Here is a 20529-nt window from a genome sequence, read left to right as displayed (position 1 = left end):
ATATTTATTAATTTATTTGGCTGCAAAAGGCCTTCACTGTGGCATGTAGGGTCTTCAGTGCATCATGAGCCCTGCGGCATGTGGACTGTCTAGTCGTGGCACGCTGGCTTAGTTGCTCTGCAACATGTGGGATCTTAGTTCCCCCATCAGGGATTGAACCCATGTTCCCTGTACTGCAAGGCAGCTTCTTTAACCATTGGCCCACCAGGGAAGTCACATGATGAACATATATTTTAACCTTGGTGGAAAAAGAGGGCTTATCTTTACCCTAAAACCATGACCTTTGCTTTAGGTAGAGGATGCTATTTAATACAACTTCCAGAAAGGTCATTTACTGACCATTTTCCAGTCTTTTCTATGGTCAGGTCCACTTCAAAGGCACCCTATAGAAGTATTTCCATTTCTGTCTGTATTTATCAGCGATGCCAGCTTTTGCTTTATCACAAGCAAAAAACTCTCTAAAACAATACTTGACTATTGAACAAGACTGTGGGCAATGCTGCCATAAATAAAACCAGCACTTATCAGGATGAGTTGCCAATCAAGTGGAGACATGTACAAGACATATGGACTGATTAAGCGTAAGAAAAATTGAACTGGTGCATAAGAAATTCGGATTACCTAAAACAGTGCAATTATGGCCTGGAGATTTGGTTCAAAGAAGTACAAAATAAATACACCTACCTGGACCCTTCTCCTTGGAATGGATTTTTTTCTTTATTAAATCTTTAAAATTGATTTATGAGTCAGATTGAGGTAAGCATTCCCCTTTGTGTTTTATCTGCTGTGCTTACAGGGTCACAGTGACATTTTGAATTGTCAAAGGGCTTCCAGAGTTCCAGCACAGAAAGTTCCCCTCCTGGATTTACTCTATTAGAGGAAAAAAGCACCAGAGAAGGGATGTGAAAGCAGCATTATCCAGTCAAGCTTCTCATTTAACTCAACCCTGTGGTCTTACACTGGGAAGCCCAGTATGGGAAGCCCAGTGTGGGAAGCCAGGTGTGGTCTTACACATCCTGTGGTGCTCTTGCAAGCTGGACAGATAATCGTTAGAGCTCCTCCCACTTTCCATGGGCTCCTCCCACTTTCGGTGGGCTCCTCCCTGGCCACTTGGACACCCTGGCTCCAGGAATGATGGAGCTTCTGTTACTGCACATCTCTTCCCAATCCCAAACCTCCCCATCTGCATTTTGATATGCAGATAACAATTTTCAAAAATGTGTCTACTCTGTGTTCTAGTGTGTCTAGTAACAGACACACTAAAATGTGTCTAGTTACCAAGATTGATCCTCCCCTTTAAACTGATGTGTTGGATTCTCTAGCGTGAGTAGAGTTTAGTCCCTTGACTGTGACTCAGGCATATGAGGTTGGGAATGGGGAATCAGTTCAGTTCAGTTCAGTCGCTCAGTCGTGTCCGACTTTTTGCGACCCCATGAATCACAGCATGCCCTTATGGCAGAAAGTGAAGAGGAATGGGGGATATTGTTGGTGAATTTTGTTGATGGGATTTTAGTTTACTATGAGCATTTCCTTCCCCCCCCCCCCCCCCAATATGTATTTATTTGGCTGCACCAGGTCTTGGTTGCAGATCTTTGATCTTCGATCTTTGTTGTAGCATGCGGGATCTTTAGTTGCTACGTGCAAATTCTTAGTTGCAGAGCGTGGGATCTGGTTCCCCGACCAAGGATCGAACCCAAGACCCCTGCATCGGGAGCATGGAGTCTTAGCCCCTGGACCACCAAGGAAGTCCTGTCTGCATTTCTGTCTGCTGTAATGAGATAAGACTGGCTCACATATATCCAGACCAGACATCTGGTCAGTCTTCCACCACTACTTTTTTTTTTTTTTAATTGAAGTAAACTCCAGGAGATAGTGAAGGACAGGGAAGCCTGGTGTGCTGCAGTCCATGGGTCACAAAGAGTTGGACATGACTGGGTGACTGAACAACAATAATTGAAGTACAATTGATTTACAGTGTTGTGTTAGTTTTAGGTGTACAGCACAGTGATTCATGTGTGTGTGTGTGTGTACTTCAGATTCTTTTCCATTATAGGTTATTACAAGATATTGAACACAGTCCCAACTACTTCTTTGTTTTCCCTAGCATTGCTTACTTGTTTCCCCTAAACCCTGAAAAATCTTGGACTGTCATATGAACAAGTCAAGAAAAATTAGAGAAGTTGCTATCCTTGTTTTCTTCTTCTCCTAGAATATAGGAATGTGCTTCCAACCTCTCTCTTGTCACAGTGTCCTCTCTCCCAGTTTTCACCTATATAAGTGGAGGGCAGCATGGGACCCAGTGACCAAACAGCTTCCTGGCTCTTTAAATGAGGTTAAGAGCCCATAGCCTTCAAATGGACCTTGTACTAGTCCTCAACAAACCCACTGTCTCCAAGCTTGACACATGTCAAGCTTCACAAGGTCATATCTACAAATGCCACATAAACACACATGACACCAGCAGCCAAAAATGGTTTCCTTGTTCGTAATTTTTGGCCAATGACTTGGCCATGGTTATACCAAAGGGAATTGGTGGCTGTTGGATATGATTTGAAGGGGAATTCCTGAGGGCAAAGAAAGGGAAGAAAGGGACCCTTGGGTTAACTGAGACGCAACTGGAGGACACCGGGGATGCGAACTCAGCGATAGCCACGCGCAGAGCAGAAACGCCCGGTTTGCAGGAATCCCTCCCAGCTGCCTGCCTTCGCTCAGAAGATCACCGACGATCCCACCACGGCGGGGCTCTGGACTCAAGGCACCGCCTGTCTCCTGGCCTTTCCTGATCCAGCCTGACGCAGAGGGTCCCTAGGCGGGGGTCATTGGGACCGCCTGGGGCAGGGAATGCGCCCACGTGGCCGGGTTACCGGCCTCCACTTGCCTCAGACAAGTTCTTTGCCTCGATCACTCAGCTCCCCTAGATGCCGGACGCAGAGGCCTGGTCCTCTTCTCCGCGGCCGCGGCCAAAGGACCCAAGGCCAGCTGGAGGCCTTTGGCACCGCCTATAACCCCGCCCCTCCCGCGACAACCCCGCCCACACCAGCCCAATCCCCGCCCCGAGCCAGGGCCCCGCCCAATCCCAGGCCCGCCTCTAGGTCGGCCCCGCCTCCGGCCCCTCCCCGACCGGAAGAAGCGCCGGCGCCCGGCACTTATAGGGCCGGGAATGGGGGTGCCGCCACCGCCTAGTCAGCGCTGCGTCCCCTGAGTCCCGGCCGCCGCCGTTCTGTCGTCGCGACGCCCCCGCCCCGTCCTCTGCCCGCCTGCCCGCACCGCCCCCCTGGAGCCGGCCGGCCGGCCAGGAGCCAGGCCGAGTCCTCGCCATGCTTGTCCGATTGCTGCTGCTGCTGCTGGCATTGCTGTTGCCCGGCCCCGGGGTGAGTGACCGGGAAGCTTGGGGTGGGGGACAGCGCGGCACGGGCTGGGGTCCGAGCCGGGAATGCGGCGGCTTGCGGCGGCGGCGGCCCCAGGCTTCTTGCGTCCGCCGGGGCGGAGGCGACGCTGGGCGGGGAGAGGCGGCCTCCTGACCGGCCGGAGTGGCGGCCACGGCCGGCCCCGCCGAGGCGTCCGCCACCCAGGGGCCTCGCGGGCCGGCGCGGCTGTCACGAGCAGCGCCTCCCGGGCCGCGTGCTCTCCGACGCAACTTTGTGTCGTCCTGGCGGCACCTCAGGGTGTCCAGAAGGCCCGGGGCCCTTGGGAGGCCGTCCCACCTGTCGGACCCTTTCCACAGGTGGGAGCCGGCTTGGCCTGGCGGTGGCCGCGGAGGGAGGGCAGGAAGGGCCCTGTGACCAAGGGGAAGGGAATGTTTGCGTTTATAATCCTCGCTTGAACTTTGCAAAATGCGATAACTTTGGGAAACAAATGCCACTGAAAGTGGCTAAGCATTCTTTCCCCAAGAGTTTGATTCTGCTTACCTGCCTTGCAGGTTTCTTGGTATTGGAGGCAGCGGGCTTCCTTTGGGGGCAGCAAGACTTCCTTAAGCAGGTTAAGCGGTGGGAATGGGACTCGTTTTTAAAAACCCCATATGGGACAGCGGTGAAGCCGCTCCTTAACTTTAAACGACTGTCTCCTGGTGGGAGAACACCGTGGGGCTGTCCGAAACGTCTTTTCATCTTTTTTTTCTTTTTTCTCTGTAGAGAAGAGCCTGGTTTACATTTATTTAACGATTTCAGGCCTTCTATCAGGCTGTGGACTCGGACACCTTGGCTGGGAGGACATTTTGTGGACAAACTCGGCTTTTTTTTCTTCCTCCTTCTGGTTGAAAGAACCTAATTTAGGTTTTTTTTTGTTTTTTTTTTTAATGTATTGTTCAGGATGTGGGCATGGCACACTGGAGCAGGTTCTATTTAATGATCTCCACTGTGTACTCTTTAATATGGTGTATCAGGTACTAGGTGTTCAGATGAAGAATGGACATGTGTGTCCCTGAGTGCCATAGTGTGAACTCTTTGGAGGTTATGCATTTTAGGTAAATACTAGTCTGTGCTCTTGGGGTAGGTAACAAGAATTTGGAAATAGCTGAAGAAGTAGGAGGCCACTTTTTTCAAATTCTTTTTTTTTTTTTTAAAGGAAAATTTATACACACTCCACAAAAGTCATGTAAGTTTTCCTTCTAGTTGAGGGGAAAAAAAATCCACTTTCTCAACAGGAATCAGGTTTTGAACTTGAACATTTCATCTTGGATTGGTTAATTGGTGCCTGGCATCCGTTCACAAAAAAGAGTGTAAAGAAAATGACCAAAATGTGTGACATGGAAACCAATCATTTCATATCATCATTGTGTTTATGGTTTTCTTTGCCACCTCTTTTCGTTTACTGTTCTGTCACTGGACTCTAGTGTTTCAGTTATTGAATAACTTTGGCTAAAGAACCAAAAATAACTGTAGCCTTTAACTGGGACTATAGTTTCAGTTCATGTAAATATTTCGAAGTTGTATTTAGAATCCAAGATTCCCAGAGTTCTTGGTAAAAGAGTTCAGACCCTTATCAAAAGGTTATGTTTGAGTGTAACAGCTCTTTAGGGAAAAGGTCAGAATTGCACTCCCAGAATTACCTACCAGTAAAAATTTCGATCCCCAAACATAGTGGGAATTGTTATTTTTTTAAATCTTTTTTTCCTTTAATTAACTCTTGGCTGTGCTGGGTCTTCATTGCTGTGCCTGAGCTTCTCATTGCAGTGGCTTCTCTTGTTGAGGAGCACTGGCTCAGTAGCTGCGGCACACGGGCTTAGCTGCTCTGTGGCATGTGGGATCTTCCCAGACCAGGATCGAACCCGTGTTCCCTGCATCAACAGGTGGACTCTTATCCACTGCACCAGCAGAGAATCCGGGAATTATTATTTTGAAGTTCTAAATGCAGAGTTTGCAGTTAAACTAGGCTGCAGTGATGTTGCATGCAGAGTGTAGTGGCTGTAAAATCAGACAAACCTGAGTGCTTTCCGGTCCCTTGGTAGCTGTATCCTCAGAGTCTTTGAGACTCTCTTTCCTGATCTGTGAAATGGGGACAGCTGACACACTCCCATGTGTGAAGAGACCTGGCACATCACATTAGATAATAATGTAAATTCTTCTTGCCATCCCATCCCCCAGAAGGTGTTTTTTACTCGTAAGTCATCGTATTTAAATGTTATACAATGCCTGGGCAGGGGATATTTTTTTGATGCTGTTTCTTTTTGATTGATGAAGTAACTAGTGCAGCGGAGGCAATATTGTGATTCTCCTTCAGTGTGTGTCTTAGCCAGACATCCACAAGCCAAGACTCTAGGCTACTGGACCTAAAATGCAGTTATGTCAGTGTTTCTAAGCACCCAAGCCTGTCTTGTTAATCCAGAAGGTGCTTTATCCAGTCAGTGAGTTTCCTCCTCCTCCCTGGACCTGGGTCTTGTGCCTGATGTTGGTTTGTGGTGCATCGTTGCCGTCACATCATCGCTGCCCTGTGGCCCTCATTGCGCCACGTTTGGGTGTCACCTCTCTCAAGTACCAAGGAGATCTGCGGAATGCAAGGCAGGGCACTTTCTTCAGGGTACTTTAGGATATGCGATCTCTTTTATTGAGCTGATGTTTGGGTTTTAGAGGGGACTAAACAAAGTCCCGGAGAAGTGTCCACAAAAACACACTGAGACGTTAAGTCTTACCTAGAAATGGCCTTGCTTCTCATTTATTCTGATACTTATTACCTGCATGAATTATCCTCATAGGAGGTCTCGAGTATATATACTATGAAGGAGAGTGTCTCCTGAAGCTCACGTTCAAGACTGCTGATCGTGAAATTAGACTGTAGTGTGCATTCGTCTGTTTTGTTTTTTTAACTTGCATGCCCATGTGGCTCTCCACAGTGATATAACTTCTAAATTCACAAGAGAAAATGTGTATGAGAGTGATTCTTGCGTAAGTTTGATGGTAAACCGTATTCCTGAATATAAAAGGCAGTGAGCCACATAAAGGTTTCCTCCTGTCTGAGCTGAATAGTACCACCTGCATGGGCCTCTTGGGAATTTTTGCCTGCCTTTGATGGCAACTCTTGTTTTCCAGGTTGAATACTCATAGGATAACTATTTCAGTTTCATTGGAAACCTCTTTGGTTTGGGGAATCCACAGTAATATTTAGGTTTAATACTGTGTGTGTTTTATCATGATCAAATGTTTTCCCTAAAGAGATGATATAGGGGAGAAAAGCCTAATGTATCATTTTGATGGATTCCGTTTTTATTATGCACGCATAACTCGGGGCCCGTAACCTAGCAATATGATTAGAGTGTGATGCTGGCTTAAAAAACAGGGACAGTGAATCATAGTCTTTGAATAATAAACATGCTGGTTGGCTGTATTTCTCAGGGGCTGGGGATTTTTTTTTCCCCCCTTGTTTTTTCTTTACCTATATTCCATGTTTGGTTTCAGAGTTTGCTGCCTCAGAGCAACAAGCGTTTAGAGATATTTAAATGAGTGAGTGCACCAGGACACATGTGGACTAGGAAAAGTAGAACTTGAGACCCGCCCTCCCCTCAAACACCAAACAAAGTCCCAAGGTCCTTGCATACATGACTTTTAAAAATTTTCACTTTTACACAGGCTCTGCATCACTTCTGATTATCTTATGATCTTTGTTCACGTACAAACACACAGCAAGTCGAACAGTATAAAAGAGGGTTCTGTATTTTTGTTCAGTTGTTGTTTTTTTTTCCCCACAAAACGTGTCCTGTGACCTGTTAGGAAATATTCTGAGTGCACCACTGCGTCTGTCAGTTTCAGCAGCACCTTAGTAAACCACCACCCATGCAGAAAGCATTTGAGCCTTCTGTGTCAGCCTCAGGGTAGGGACGGGGGTCAAAACTGACCAGGGCTAACGTGGTAACAAGCCATGCTTTGCCTAGTGGTCACCCTACTGGGGTCATTTGGGTTGTTTCCAGTTATTCCACTATTGTAAGAAAGGTAGATTTCCTTTTCTTCAAATCCTTTGTGTTTGGTGCTTTCTGTATAATAACATGGGAAGATTTGAGAAAACCTCTCAAGTATTCATATGTATGGTAGAAAGAAGAGTTAGAAAATATAGTCTAAATTTAAAAAATAAACACAATAAACCTATAATTCTATTACCCAAACATTACTTCTGTTAACATTCTAACATCTTTCAGTTCAGCTCAGCAGTGTCTGACTCTTTGTGACCCCATGGACTGCAGCACGCCAGGCTTCCCTGTCCATCAGCAACTCCTGGAGCTTGCTCAAAGTCAGGTCCATCAAGTCAGTGATGCCATCCAACCATCTGTGTTGTCCCTTTGAGCTGTAACTCACATATCATAAAATTCACTTGTTTAAAATATACAATTCTGATTTTTAGTGTATTCACAGGATTGTGCAGCCATCACCACAGTCAGTTTTATGTTATTTTCATCATTCCCAAAAGAAACTCCATACCTGTTAACTGTCACTCCCCAAACCTCCCAGCCCCCAGTAACCACTGATCTCCATTTGTCTCTATAGATTTGCCTATTCTGGACATTCCATATTAATAGAATCATTCCACATGTGGTCTTTCATGTATGGCTTCTTTCACTTCATGTAACATTTTCAGGGTTCATCCGTCTTATGGCCTGTATCAGTGCTTTTTTTCCTTTTTATTGATGAATGATATTCCGTTAGGACTTCCCTAGTGGCTCAGTGGTAAGGTATCCACCTGCAATGCAGCAGATATGTTTGATCCCTTGGTGGGGAATATGCCCTGGAGAAGGAAATGGCAACTCACTCCAGCCGGGCTACAGTCCACGGGGTAGAAAAGAATCAGACAGGACTTGGTGACTAAACAACAATATTTCGTTACGTGGATATACCCCATTTTGTACATCAATTCTTCATTTGATGGACACGGGTTTTTTCCCCTTTTTGGCTATTATGAATAATGCTGCTGTGAATGTTTAGGTACAAATTTTTGAATGGCCGTGTATTTTTTTATATTTCTTGGGTATATACTGAAGAGTGGGATTTCTAGGTCATGTTGTAACTTTCTGTCTAACCTTTTGAGGAACTGGCAAACCATTTGCCAAAGCAACTACACTATTTTAACCGTCCCACCTGCAGTTTAGGAAGGCTTCAGTTTCTCACCAATGCTTAATATCTTTTTTGTTTTTTGTTTTTGTAAATTACAGTTGTTCTAGTGGGTGTGAAGTCGTATCTCCTTATGGTTTTGGTTTGCATTTCTCTGATGACTAGTCTATTAATATCTTGATATATGTCCTTCTGGACATTTTTATGTGCTCACTTTGCATAAATTATGCTTTTCTTCCCCAAACTTAGATCTTATTGGGTCAGTAAATTTAATTCTACAACATTATTCTCACTGGCTGCTTCCCTGTATATAGCTTACTGTAATACTTCTCTGAATGGGTATACCGTAATTTGACCACTCAACCATTTAGATATTCAGGCTGCTTTTAATTTTCATTACTATGAACAGTTGTGATAAACCTTACTGCTAAACTCCAGAGCCCATCTTAACTGCTTAATTATTACCTTGGGATAAATTCCTAGGACTAGAATTTGCTGGTCATATGTATTCTTTAAGAGCTCCCTCCTCCAGCCCCCAAGCAATAGTAGATGTTTTAAAAAGCACAAGCCAACCTTAAATTGGTTTCTTGATGGCCATTTTAAAGTAAGCTTTAAAGTGTTTCCTTTTAGCAGGGTGGGTTTAATGTCTGCAAACGGAATGTGTAGGTTTTATTTTGCTTATATTTCGAAGACCTGAATAACCACAGCAGTTCCTTCATGATGCCCTATGTACCTACAAACCTATCGAGAAATGTTAATTAATATAGGTCCTCTGGTCTGCCGTGGTTTCAGATCAGCTTTCTAGCAGATGTGGCTTCAGAAATACCTTGGCATTATTCTTTGAGTTTGATTTTATGGGTAGCCCACCCTCTACAGAAAAGATTGTTGCTGTTTTTTTTTTTTTTCTTTGCTGTGCCACAAAGCTTGCAGGATCTTAGTTCCCTGACCAGGGATTAAACCCTGGCCTCGGCAGTGGAGGCATGGAGTCCTTCACTGGACTGCCAGGGAATTCCCACGATTCTTTTGATAGTTGATTAGGAGGCCATTTAAAATTTCGACTCAAAACTGTTTATAAATCAAAAATTGATGCATTGTTTGTCTCTTTTGGAGGTCACAGTTCTTAAACCATTAGCTTGTCCATACAGCTGTTTTTCCTAGGAAAATTAATGTACCACTTGACAATAGAGTGAAATATTTGTTTTGTTTTTTCCACAAACGTACCTGAACTTTTTCATCCAAGAAAATGTCGTGTTTTTCAAAATCATCACCCCTTCAGGGTCAATGTTCATGTCAAACAAATCAGTCTTTTTTTAAACTTTTTTTTTTAGTGTCATTTAATAATTCAACTTTAAAATGAAAAAAGGAGCCCTGAAAAAGCAAGTATTTTTTTTTTTAATTCTTAAGCTGTTTATTCTTACACAACTTAAAACATTTCCCAATTTTTCCCAGTCTCTGCTTGAATATAGCTTTGACATGGCCCACACTGAAATTTTGATCAAAACTGTTATTACTTAGCTTGATTGCATGATTTATAAAGGGCACTTGGATTTTTGGCTGTTTCTAAAAACTAATGAGAGACTTTCTACCTCTTAGAGGATTCAAAAGTATATTCTTTGAAGAAAATTTCCGAAAAGCTCCAGATGTATTGTGAGCAGTGAGCGCATGTATGGATAAATGCATAGCTTCCCATCAGAGTATGTTTGGCTTCCCAGGTGGCTCAGTGGTGAAATAATCCACCTGCAATGCAGAAGACATGGGTTCGATCCCTGCGTTGGGAAGATTCCTGGAGAAGGAACTGGCAAGCCACTCCAGTATTCTTGCCTGGAGAATCCCGTGGACAGAGGAACCCGGTGGGCTACAGTCCATGGGGTCCCAAAAAGTCAGACACCACTTAGTGACTAAACAGCAACAACAGAGAGTATGTTAGACTCCTAGAACAGATCTTGCTGGTTTAGACCGATAAATCTTTTAAAAACATATTTGTTTATTTAGTTAGTTATTTGGCTATGCCTTATCTTAGTTGCAGCATGTGGGATCTAGTTCCCTGACCAGGGATTGAACCTGGGCTCCCTACATTGGGAGTGTGGACCCTTAGCCACTGGACCACCAGGGAAGTCCCACTGAGTCTTAATATTTTCCCCACCCTGCCCCCACCTAAGGAATGGGATGCATGACCATCAGTGACAGTGGTGGGAGCAGGTTAGAACCTTCGAGGGTGGTATTTTGGGGCAGGTACTACCCTCACCCAGGCATCACCACTGCCCTCCCACGGTGAACAGTCACTGCCTTGCTGTGTTCCCATGGCAGATAGATGAGGAAGCTGAGGCCAGACAGAGCTTATGACCTGTCCATGGTCATGGGCCAGCGAGGGAACCGAACCTTGAATCCAACCCTCCTGCTTCCCTTTGAAGAGCAGCCCCTGCAGTGCTTACGTTCTGGTGTGTTTGTTAGAACAAACCCGAGGACTGACCGAGCGATGTTGCAGTGAGAGATGGGATCCAGAGAAGGAGTGAAAAGAGACTTTGCTGTAGGCTTGGGGAGATGCTCCAATGGTCTCCATCCTCCCAGGAGAGTCGCAGCCTCTCAACCTTCGTTTCAACCTGAGAAAGATGCATGCAGCTTTTGGGTGAAAACGCTGCCTTCTGAGCATCTCCATCGGGAGCATTGACTGCATCCATCGATCATGGGGACAGTGCAGGTGAAGAGGCTCTTACACCAAACCTGCCATTTAAGCTCGATTCTTTGCTTGAGGTCTAATAATATCCAAGCAGGTGCATGTCTTTCTGTAAGGTCTTGCCCCAGAATATTTCTGAAATAGCAAAACCGAAAGTTCACGTCTTAGAAGCCTTTAACCAGAGTTGCTCCTCCCTACTGTAGTCAGAGCTTTGGGCAAGGGGTCCCGAAAAGACAGAACTGTCTAATGGTCAGGCTGGGTCTGGGGTGCGGGTTGACTTTGCAGAGGCCCACCTCCCACCAGGTTCTGGCACCAGGATTTGGGTGTGTGATGACATGAGAGGGAGTAGGCTTGGCCCTTGGGCCACCGTGGAGGGAACTTGCTTAGCTCAGGTGGGTCTCAGGAGAGGGTGGTGACAGAGAGAGGAGGGAGCAGGAAGGTCCCCCTGCGTGGGGTGGCACACTTCTCCTGCCAGTTTGTCCTTGAAAGCTGGAACTGTGTCTTGCTCATCTTTGCATCCTCCCTGGCGTTTAGCACAGTGAGTCGGCCATACCCTCTGTAGCAGGCACTCAGCGAATATTGATTAGATTTCTCTTGGAGGCTCTTGAAGACCAATAAGACAAGGAGCTCTTTTATCATTGGGTGAATGGGCTATGGATTTGGAGTAGGGAATAAGGAAAATGTTGCTCTAGCTGTAATTTACATTCTTTAATGGGATCTTATCAACAGTGTCTCCTTCCACACAATGAGAGGGGTTCCAAGATACTTGCTTGGGTGGACATGACCCCCAGTGTGTAGTGCTGTCTTGATCGGCCCCTCATATCAGTCATGAGATTAATTTTCCCACTGCCAAACCCCAGGAGATAAATGGCCTGTGATTATTCCAAGTCGGTTTCATTTTTCACTCAGCATGATGTTTCACTATTAAAAAAATGAACCTTGATCCAGGGTAGTCCTCTTATGTATGAAACATGATTTCCCTAGTTAGTAGACTAATTAATAATTATAATTCAAAACCACCCCTTCCTCCAAGAGATTATCTTCCCCTCTGTGTTTCAGAGTCGGGGGAACCATTGTCCTGGCTACAGGAGAGTTTGTCATGGAAACCGGATTTTTTTTTTTTTTCATACATTTTCTGAATAAACAGTGCCATCAGAAGCCTTGAACCTGACATCGTCGTCGATCTCCAGTTGGGTCAGGGGAGTTTGTTGACCAAAACTAACTCGGATCTCCTTCCTCTTAAAGCAAATGACCCGTGATTCCTGAGGAGCCTCTACGAGTGAGAGAAACACCTGTTTCAGCTGCAGTGGGAATGTGTGAACTTGAGTCTGTGCTTCCCCACCCCAGCTGACTGAGTCACCTGGGACCTTTTAAAATAACCTTATGCCAAGGCCCCACTTCAGACGAATGAAATCAGAATTTCTAAGAGAGGAGGTTGGCATGCTTTCTTTAAAAAAAATTTTTTTTAATAAACTCCAGGCAACTCTAATGTGCAGCCAGGTTGAGGCCATCAGGGAAGCCCTGCTCCTTAATCCTGGACTCAGCCAGAGTGTTCACCTGTGCCCTGTGATGTCACAGAACCCTGGAGCAGACCAGAGTCGCCGGCTTTCAGCGTGTGTTATATGGAAGTTAGGACTGATCCATCCTGCTAGATAGTGGCAGAACTAGAAATAGATGGACTTGCCTGGCCGTCCAGTGGTTAAGACTCTGCACTTCCAATTCAGGGAATGCGGGTTCGATCCCTGGTTCTGTGACTTAAGATCCCACATGCAGTGCAGCCAAAAAAAAAAAAAAAAAGGTAGAAATAGAGAACCTAGCATTATATGTTTTCTTTATGTATATATATAAATAAAATTTATGTATTTATTTATTTTCGGCTGTGCTGGGTCTTGTTGCTGTGCAGGCTTTTCTCTGCATGTGGCTAGTGGGGCTACTCTAGTTGCGGTGCGTGGGCTTTTCATTGTGATGGTTTCTTTTGTTGCAGAGTACAGGCTCTAGAGCACAGGCTCAATAGTTGTGACACACAGTTTTAGTTGCTCCTTGACATGTGGAATCTTCCTGAACCAGGGATCGAACCCTAGTCTCCTGCACTGGCAGGCGAATTCTTCACCACTAAGCCACCTGGGAAACATATTATGTGTTTTCTAGTACACTATATCCACCTTTTAAAGCGCAAGTAATTCCAGACAGACGGATATTTGTTGTTGTTGTTGCTCTTTGAGTACTAACTACTGAATTTGCTTTTTAAAAAATCAGCTTTAACCGATAACTGGCCTTACATTCAAATACATCTCATTATTGAATTATAAGATGTTTAGAATTGCAGTTCCACTTAAGCTGATGTATTATTTTTGCCGCCTTCATACATTAAGAGGCCTGAAGGAATCCAAACAACACCGTTTTCCAGGTTCCTTCACATCCCCTGGTGGGTAATAAAATCTTTCTTCAAGTTTGTAGCCAGAGTGAAGTAGCCAAGGCAAGTGGGTATGGGAGAAATTTGTGGAAGGAGTGAGTTGAACTGTTAAAGTACAAGAATGAAGCATACAAAGCCAAAAGGGACTTTCTTAGCAGGGCGAGAATGTGTACGTTGGAAATGAGTTGCCAGAGGGCCCAGTTCGTGATGTTCTCCTTCCCCTTTCTGTGGTCTGGAGTGCTGTGGGCATCTGGGTGATTATCATAGCCTGAAGGTGTTTTTTGCAGCAGGTGCACCTTTGAAAGGCCGCACCGCAGAAGGCCCCGCAGGAGATGGCCAGTCCCTGTCTTAGCCACTGCCCCTGAGTTGTTACCCAGAGAATCCTAAGAGCTGATTTAGGAACAAGAGGAAACTCACTTCTGAAACTCACTAGACTGGTCCAGACCAAATCTAAACTCTGCCGGAATCATGTTGACAGAAGTCAGTAGAAGTGGGAGGTCACTCTGTGAAGTTGGCCTCTTTTTTTTTTTTTTGCCTGCCCTATGTGGCTTGAGGGATCTTAGTTCCCTGACCAGGGTTTGAACCTGGGTCCCCTTCAGTGGGAGCACAGAGTCCTAACCACTGGACCACCAGGGAAGTCCCTGAAGACAGCCTCTGAAGGGGGCTCGGCATCTAACCTAACACTTGGGTGAGCTCCGGGCTTAGAGCTGGGGTTCCCGACCGAACTTAATCCTAGGGAAGTCCCGAGTGAGTCTGTGCTCATTAAGCAGGTAGACCAGTGTAGTTGGTCATTTTAGCTGTTTTGAAATGTCGGTTATGGGCACAGTCTTCTGTTTTCATGCATCGGGTTTTTTTGGTTTGTTTTTGGCTGTGGGATCCTAGTTCCTGTAGTGGACGTTCAGAGTCCTAACTCAACTGGAGCCGCCAGGGAAATCCCTTCACACACACTTTTGACCTACATGATAAAAACGGCTTCTTCCAGTGAGCGGGACTTGGGAGATGAGGGGCTGAGTGCTGGGAGACTTCGGCAAATGAGTCATTTCCCCTGTATTTCCTCATCTGTAAAACAGGGCCATGGAACTAGAGACCTCTTCGTGGGCCTCTTTATAAACATCTTCCAATTAGGCACCATTTAGGTTAAAGGGACGAGTCCCCCAGCTCTACTGTTCCACCTTCGCTCTTAGCTGGGTGGGGGAAGGTGGGGGCTCCTCTGCCTCGAGCCTCCAAGCCCCCCAGTTCCTGAACGTAGTGGATCCCACCGGTTCATCTGCCAGCTTTATTGTATATGCCAACCCTGTCTGAGGGGCCTGGGACACGTTAATGAACAACACAGTCTCCTGCCCTCGTGAAGCTTCCATCTACTTGGCGAAGACAGGCAAGAAACAGCAGCATGATCAATACGAAATACATAGACTGTGCGAAGGTGATAAAATCCTGTGGAAAGAAAGAAATGAAAGAGCTGAGCACGGGAGACAGGGGCCTGGAAGTTGCCACAGGGCTGTGCTTTTGCCAGCCATGGCTCGGTGGTCCTGTAGGGTCCAGTGGAAGCCTGGCACCTTCCTGACCACTGTGCCCTCCCCGCTCTTTAAGTAGCATCACATTACTTAGGATTGGAGTCCCTATACCAGTTCATCTTCCAGTTGATTTCTCATCTAATCTTCAGGAGGACTGGTGTGTTTTCCATTGTTTTGTTTTGTTTTGTTTAGCTTTTGGCCATGCCGCATGGTATATGACCTCTTAGTTCTCTGACCAGGACTCGAACTCATACCTCCTCCTTTGGCAGCATGGATTCTTAACCACTAGATCACCAGGGAAGTCCCCAGGAGGACTGGTATTGACTGCTCACATATGTTTGCAAATCCTGAGAAAAAAATGAGGTATTGAGTATAACTGTTGTCAATTTTTAACAGTAGCATAAGAAGAGAACGTTTAAAAATCTGTCAAGAAAACATCAGAAGCCTCCATGACTCAGGGGACAGAGGCAGCAGTTCTTTGATTTTTGTGGTTTCTGTTCTCAAATACACATGTGGTGTGTATATATATATATATGTGAGTGTGTATGTGTGTATTTACAAATAGAATTAAATAGTTTTTACCTATTGTGGATGTATTTATAAAATCTCCAGATAAACTCAAATACCACGAGAACAGTATAAAGCCAAGTTTAGGGAATCTGACGTCAAAGTCCCCACCTCCTCTAAACACTCCAGTGACCTCATCCAGTCCCTCTGTTAGGGTTCATTTTCCACTTGCCAGGGTCTGGTTTTGCAAAGAAGAAAATGGTTTTCTTTACACAGAGAGATTAAGAACATGTTTATCTGTAGTTTGGGTACTGGAACTGGGAAACCAAACCACAGTTGCTTCTGACACCAATCCTGCATCGTCTTTATCTGATGGTTCAGTACTTGGAAGTCTCTGGGGCTTTTGGTACTGGGGTGAAGTTCAATCACTTATCGGATTTGTGGTTTGGAGAAGAATAGAGATCTACCTTTCAGATTAGGAGATGGTTGGTTCGAGAGTCTATGGCAAGGACATGTACTTGAGAGTCACCAACTCCTCCCACATAATATGAGTCCATTTCTGTGGTGTTTCTTTTCCCCACCCTGAACCTTAAAGTGAATCAGATTATTACTATTATAATTTTCAGTGTTGCAATAGTTCAAGATAAGTAGAGAGACTGGGGTGTTGAAAGACCAGGACTTTCATGACTGTGTTCAAAGGCATCAAGACTTCTGAACACTCTCATTCTTACTTGGGTTTGGGTCATGTTTTGATTGACTGGGGACCAAAAGGATCCACAGTAAACCATGAGGAGAGGTGAGGGCCTGCTAAACCTTGGATTGTCCTACTTCTGAGCTAAAGGGCACACCCAACCCAGTCTTCTTTAGAGAATCGGAAACTGACGCCCAGAGAAATTGAATGATTTGTTCAGAGCGCAAACCAGGACATGCATCCCTGTGCCCGGGCTCATCTTTCAGCTTCATTTATCCAAATAACATCTGTTGAGCATTGACAGGCTCATGGAGACACCTTGGGGGTTTTTAACTTAGAGTTCCATGTATTTTTTATTTTTGACTGCACTGCACAACATGTGGGATCTTAGTTCCCTAACCAGGGATCAAACCCATTCCCCCTGCAGTGTAAGCACAGAGTCCTAACCACTAGACCTCCAGGGAAGTCCCTTCACTTGGAGTTTTAAGGATTAACTGGCTTTGGAGTTGCACGAATACAGGATGGGCCAAAGAGTGAGCGGCAGGCCTGAGCAGGGACATGTGGGCTCAGAATCTTAGAGAACTGCCCTGGGCAGGGCCCGGGCATGCTGCCAGGTCAGCTTCCAGGAGGCACAGTTGTGGAACCTGCCATCTTTTCCCCTGTACGGCGCTGTTTCTCTGCAAGATGGTAAAACCCTTGAAGGCAGGAGTCTTACAGACCTCGAGGCTCCAGCACCTCATGGAAGACAGGACCCTTCTTTCTGTGTTACCGGTAGGAGAGAAGAGTCCAGCATGGGGGTGGGGGTTGAAATAAGCGAACCAGTAAGTAAGCTGGACGTAGAGGAGTCAGCCAACAGGAAGAAGCGTGAACCAGGGAGTGCCTGGAAGAAATTGATAAATACTGCCTGTCCTTGCCAACCCTCCTGAGTAATGTGAGCCGGTGATCCAGGACTCAACCATGACCTGGAAGGTTAGTGCCCCCACCTCCCCGCCCTGGATTTCTGCCTCTTGTAGAGAAAATAGCCCTGGAAGTGACTGCAGTTATTGCAGAGGGAGCCCCGCCCCCTGCCCCAGCCCCACCGGAGAGGGTGCCTGTCACTCCTTGGCCTCCTGAGGGGAGCCCTGTGATCCAGTGCCTGGGGTCTGGCTGGAGAAGTGCCTCAGATGACGGGTCTCAAAAGCAGGAGAACTTGCCATGAGGTTGCTCTGTGGGCCATATTTCATCACAAAAACAGTCTCATTTATGAAACTCTCCCATGAGGTTTCGGTATGTGATGCTCCTGTTCAGCTGTAAAGCAACTAAGCAACACCAGTCCAACGCTAGTCTAAATGACAACACCAGGAAGACTCATCTGGGCTGTGAACAGACTGTTAGGTCTATTTTACACTTCACCTTTGAGGAGTGTTTTTTCCCTTCCAGGTCTGCTTTGCACCCTTAGGAACAGCATGCCCTCCTGCTCATTCTGTGAGCTACACAGGAAACCAAGAAAACGTGGATTTTGTGACCCACTCTGTGCAAGTACATACTCAGCCTGTTTTGTTTTGTTTTTTTTTGCCACATCGTGAGGCTTGTGGGTTCTTACTTCCCTGCCTAGGGATCAAACCCGTGTCCCCTGCAGTGGGAGCTTGGAGTCCTAACCACTGGACTTCCAGGGAAGTCCCCACACCCTTGGCCTTCTGTCTGCTTCCCCAGCCCCTCCTTGTCCCAGTAACCCCTCTGCTTTCTATCTCCAGCAGCACTGGCCTGATAGGTCCTCAAATCCAGCAAATTATTTTTAGTCTCCAGGCCTTTGCACAGGCTGTTTCCTCTGCCCAGGAGACTTTTCCCTTCTTTCCACCCACCTCCCAGTTCCTGCAGATCTTCATTCAGTTGTTACACCTTGTGAAAAACATTTGACACTGTGATCCATGCCCCCCGCAACACCAGGCCAGATTGGCTTCTGATACACTCTCGTGGTTCCTGGGATGTCCCTCTTATAGCACTCACTGCAATTTGCCATTCTGTTTGTGCAATATTTTTTTTTACTCCTGTGGTCCCTTATTAGACTGTAAGTGCCACGAGGGCAGGGATCAGATCATTGTTGTGATTAGATCCTAGGGTCTTCAGTTCAGTTCAGTCGCTCAGTCAACACCATGGACTGCAGCATGCCAGGCTTCCCTGTCTATCACCAATTCCCAGAGCATGCTCAAACTCATGTCCATCAAGTCAGTGATGCCATCCAGCCATCTCATCCTCTGTCATCCCAAAAAATTCCTGGAGTCTTACACAGCCTGAATTAATCATCGTCATAAGAGCTGACACTTATGTGATGCTGACTATACACTAAGAGTTTTACACATTTTAACCCATTATATATTAATTCACCAATGCTTTGAAATCAGTGTTATTGTTGTCCCCCATTTTACAGGTGAGAAAACCAAGGCACAGAGAAGTCAGTGACTGCTCTTCTTGCAGACACGTTATTCGGGGACAAAACATGAAACATTGCAAACATATGTTGAACTATTCAGCATCGTCAGAAAATGAGGGCTATTGCGTAAGTGAGTTTCCAGGTAGTTCAAATACAGCCCTAGAACTGTGGGGTGGACACCTTTTCAGCAGTTATACTATTCTTCCCTCTTAAATACCACAAACCAAGCATTTTAAGCTTTTCTTGATTATTCTAGATTGTCAGTACCAGCTCTTACATTATTGCTGCCTTGTCACCACCAGCTCTTACATTGTATTATCTGCCCACAAGAGCAAAAGATGGGGAGCACCTGAGGTTTGGGACAGAGTGGATAATCAGGTTTTGAGTTTTGTTTACTCTCTGTTGGTATCTTTGGCCAGCACCAGTTTTCTTTAATAAAATGGTCTTCCCTAATATTTACGTAGCTCTTGTCTTTGACATCCTTCGTATTTGTTTTGCTCTCCGAGCATTCAATGGGACACTGTTTTTGCTCAGTTTTCCAAAGGAAAAACAGAGTAGGAAGCTTAGCCACCCTGCCCCACAGGTCACTTGCCCATGGAAGCCATTCTTCTGGCCCCGAGAAGTTGGCAGTGAGGTTGGATGGCCTCCAGAGAAAGCAGAGGCCTGACTGGGATGAAGCCTGTTGGCGGCAGAGCATGTGCTATTAGGAACCTGTGCCCTCTCCCCTCCCGGCCCTGGATGGCCGTTTTTCCCTTCTCCGGAGGGAGTTCAGTCCTCCTTTGTGTCTGGAAGGGCTTCTTCCTTGAACCCGAAGGCGTGGTGTCCTCTTGGGGTGATTCTTTCCTGCTCCCGTTTCCTGCCCGCCGGAGGAGGCAGCAGTCCTTCCACTTGGCCAGTTTCTCGGGCTGCAGTTTTCACACCACAACTCCCTAGGTCTGCTTGTGCCAACAAGCAGTTTCTGACTCTTTCCTATCTCTGTCCAAATGTGTGGGAATTGCACTGGGATGTTTATATTTGCCTCCCAGAAGAGCCTAGAAAATAGAAACCTATGCTGAGAGTATGGAAATCCTGTGGCATAAGATTTTCTTTTTTATTTATTTTAAAATTTATTTTTGTTGAAGGATAGGTGATTTACAGTGTTGCGCTAGTTTCTAATCAAACCAGCAGAGTGATTTGGTTATACATATATGCATATATATACACACGTTCTTTTTCATATTCTTTTCCAATATGGTTTATCACGGGATATTGAATATAGTTCCCTGTGCTATACAGTAGGATCTTGTTGTTTATAGGATTTTCTTTGCTGTGAAAAAGTCAATATTTTTGCAAGCATCTTATTCCTGCAAAGTGAAGCTGTCACGGCTTGCTGCGTGAGGCTCATGGTTGTACGTATATCATTAAAATGGTCCTCCGTGTTCAAAAGGAGTCGTCGGGTGCTAATCAGTAATGTGCGTTTCCTTGGCGCTGCCATTAAAAGAATGACTCACTTCATCAAAGGAATGGGCAGTGGCCACTGTATCATCACCATCATCATCAAAGAGCACTTTTTTTAAGAACCATCAGAACGGGGCTGGATAAATGTATTCCAGGAATTTTTTTTATAGTGGCTAAGGCCATGATCTCTGACTTCCTGTGATGTTATCCGCGCCCACTTAGATCTACAGTGGGATCTCAGGAATTTTTATCCAGAACATTTTTTTAAGGCCCCACCCTGTATAATTTGCACTGCCTTTTGGTCTATTGGGTGGCTATGTACATATGTATTACAAATTTGGTGTCTCATCCG

At 45.7% G+C, this 20529-nt stretch overlaps 1 protein-coding gene and 1 non-coding gene across 2 annotated transcripts in view; one reads left to right on the top strand and one right to left on the bottom strand.

Moving 5' to 3' along the window:
- The first annotated feature begins 3139 nt into the window (after positions 1–3139).
- Positions 3140–20529, top strand: part of ERN1 (endoplasmic reticulum to nucleus signaling 1) — an 82520-nt gene continuing 65130 nt past the window's right edge. The window contains exon 1 of the mRNA XM_061392358.1: positions 3140–3371. Coding sequence (XP_061248342.1) covers positions 3318–3371 — 54 coding nt within the window. The 5' untranslated portion in view covers positions 3140–3317. The remainder of the gene's footprint in view (positions 3372–20529) is intronic.
- Positions 14182–14254, bottom strand: TRNAG-CCC (transfer RNA glycine (anticodon CCC)). The gene has a single exon. It is a non-coding gene; the product is annotated as a tRNA-Gly (tRNA).

This window comes from Bos javanicus, chromosome 19, assembly GCF_032452875.1.
Source record: "Bos javanicus breed banteng chromosome 19, ARS-OSU_banteng_1.0, whole genome shotgun sequence".
Classification (NCBI taxonomy): Eukaryota; Metazoa; Chordata; class Mammalia; order Artiodactyla; family Bovidae; genus Bos; species Bos javanicus.
Note: the sequence above shows the minus strand (reverse complement) of the source record. Positions and strands in the feature narration are given on the sequence as shown.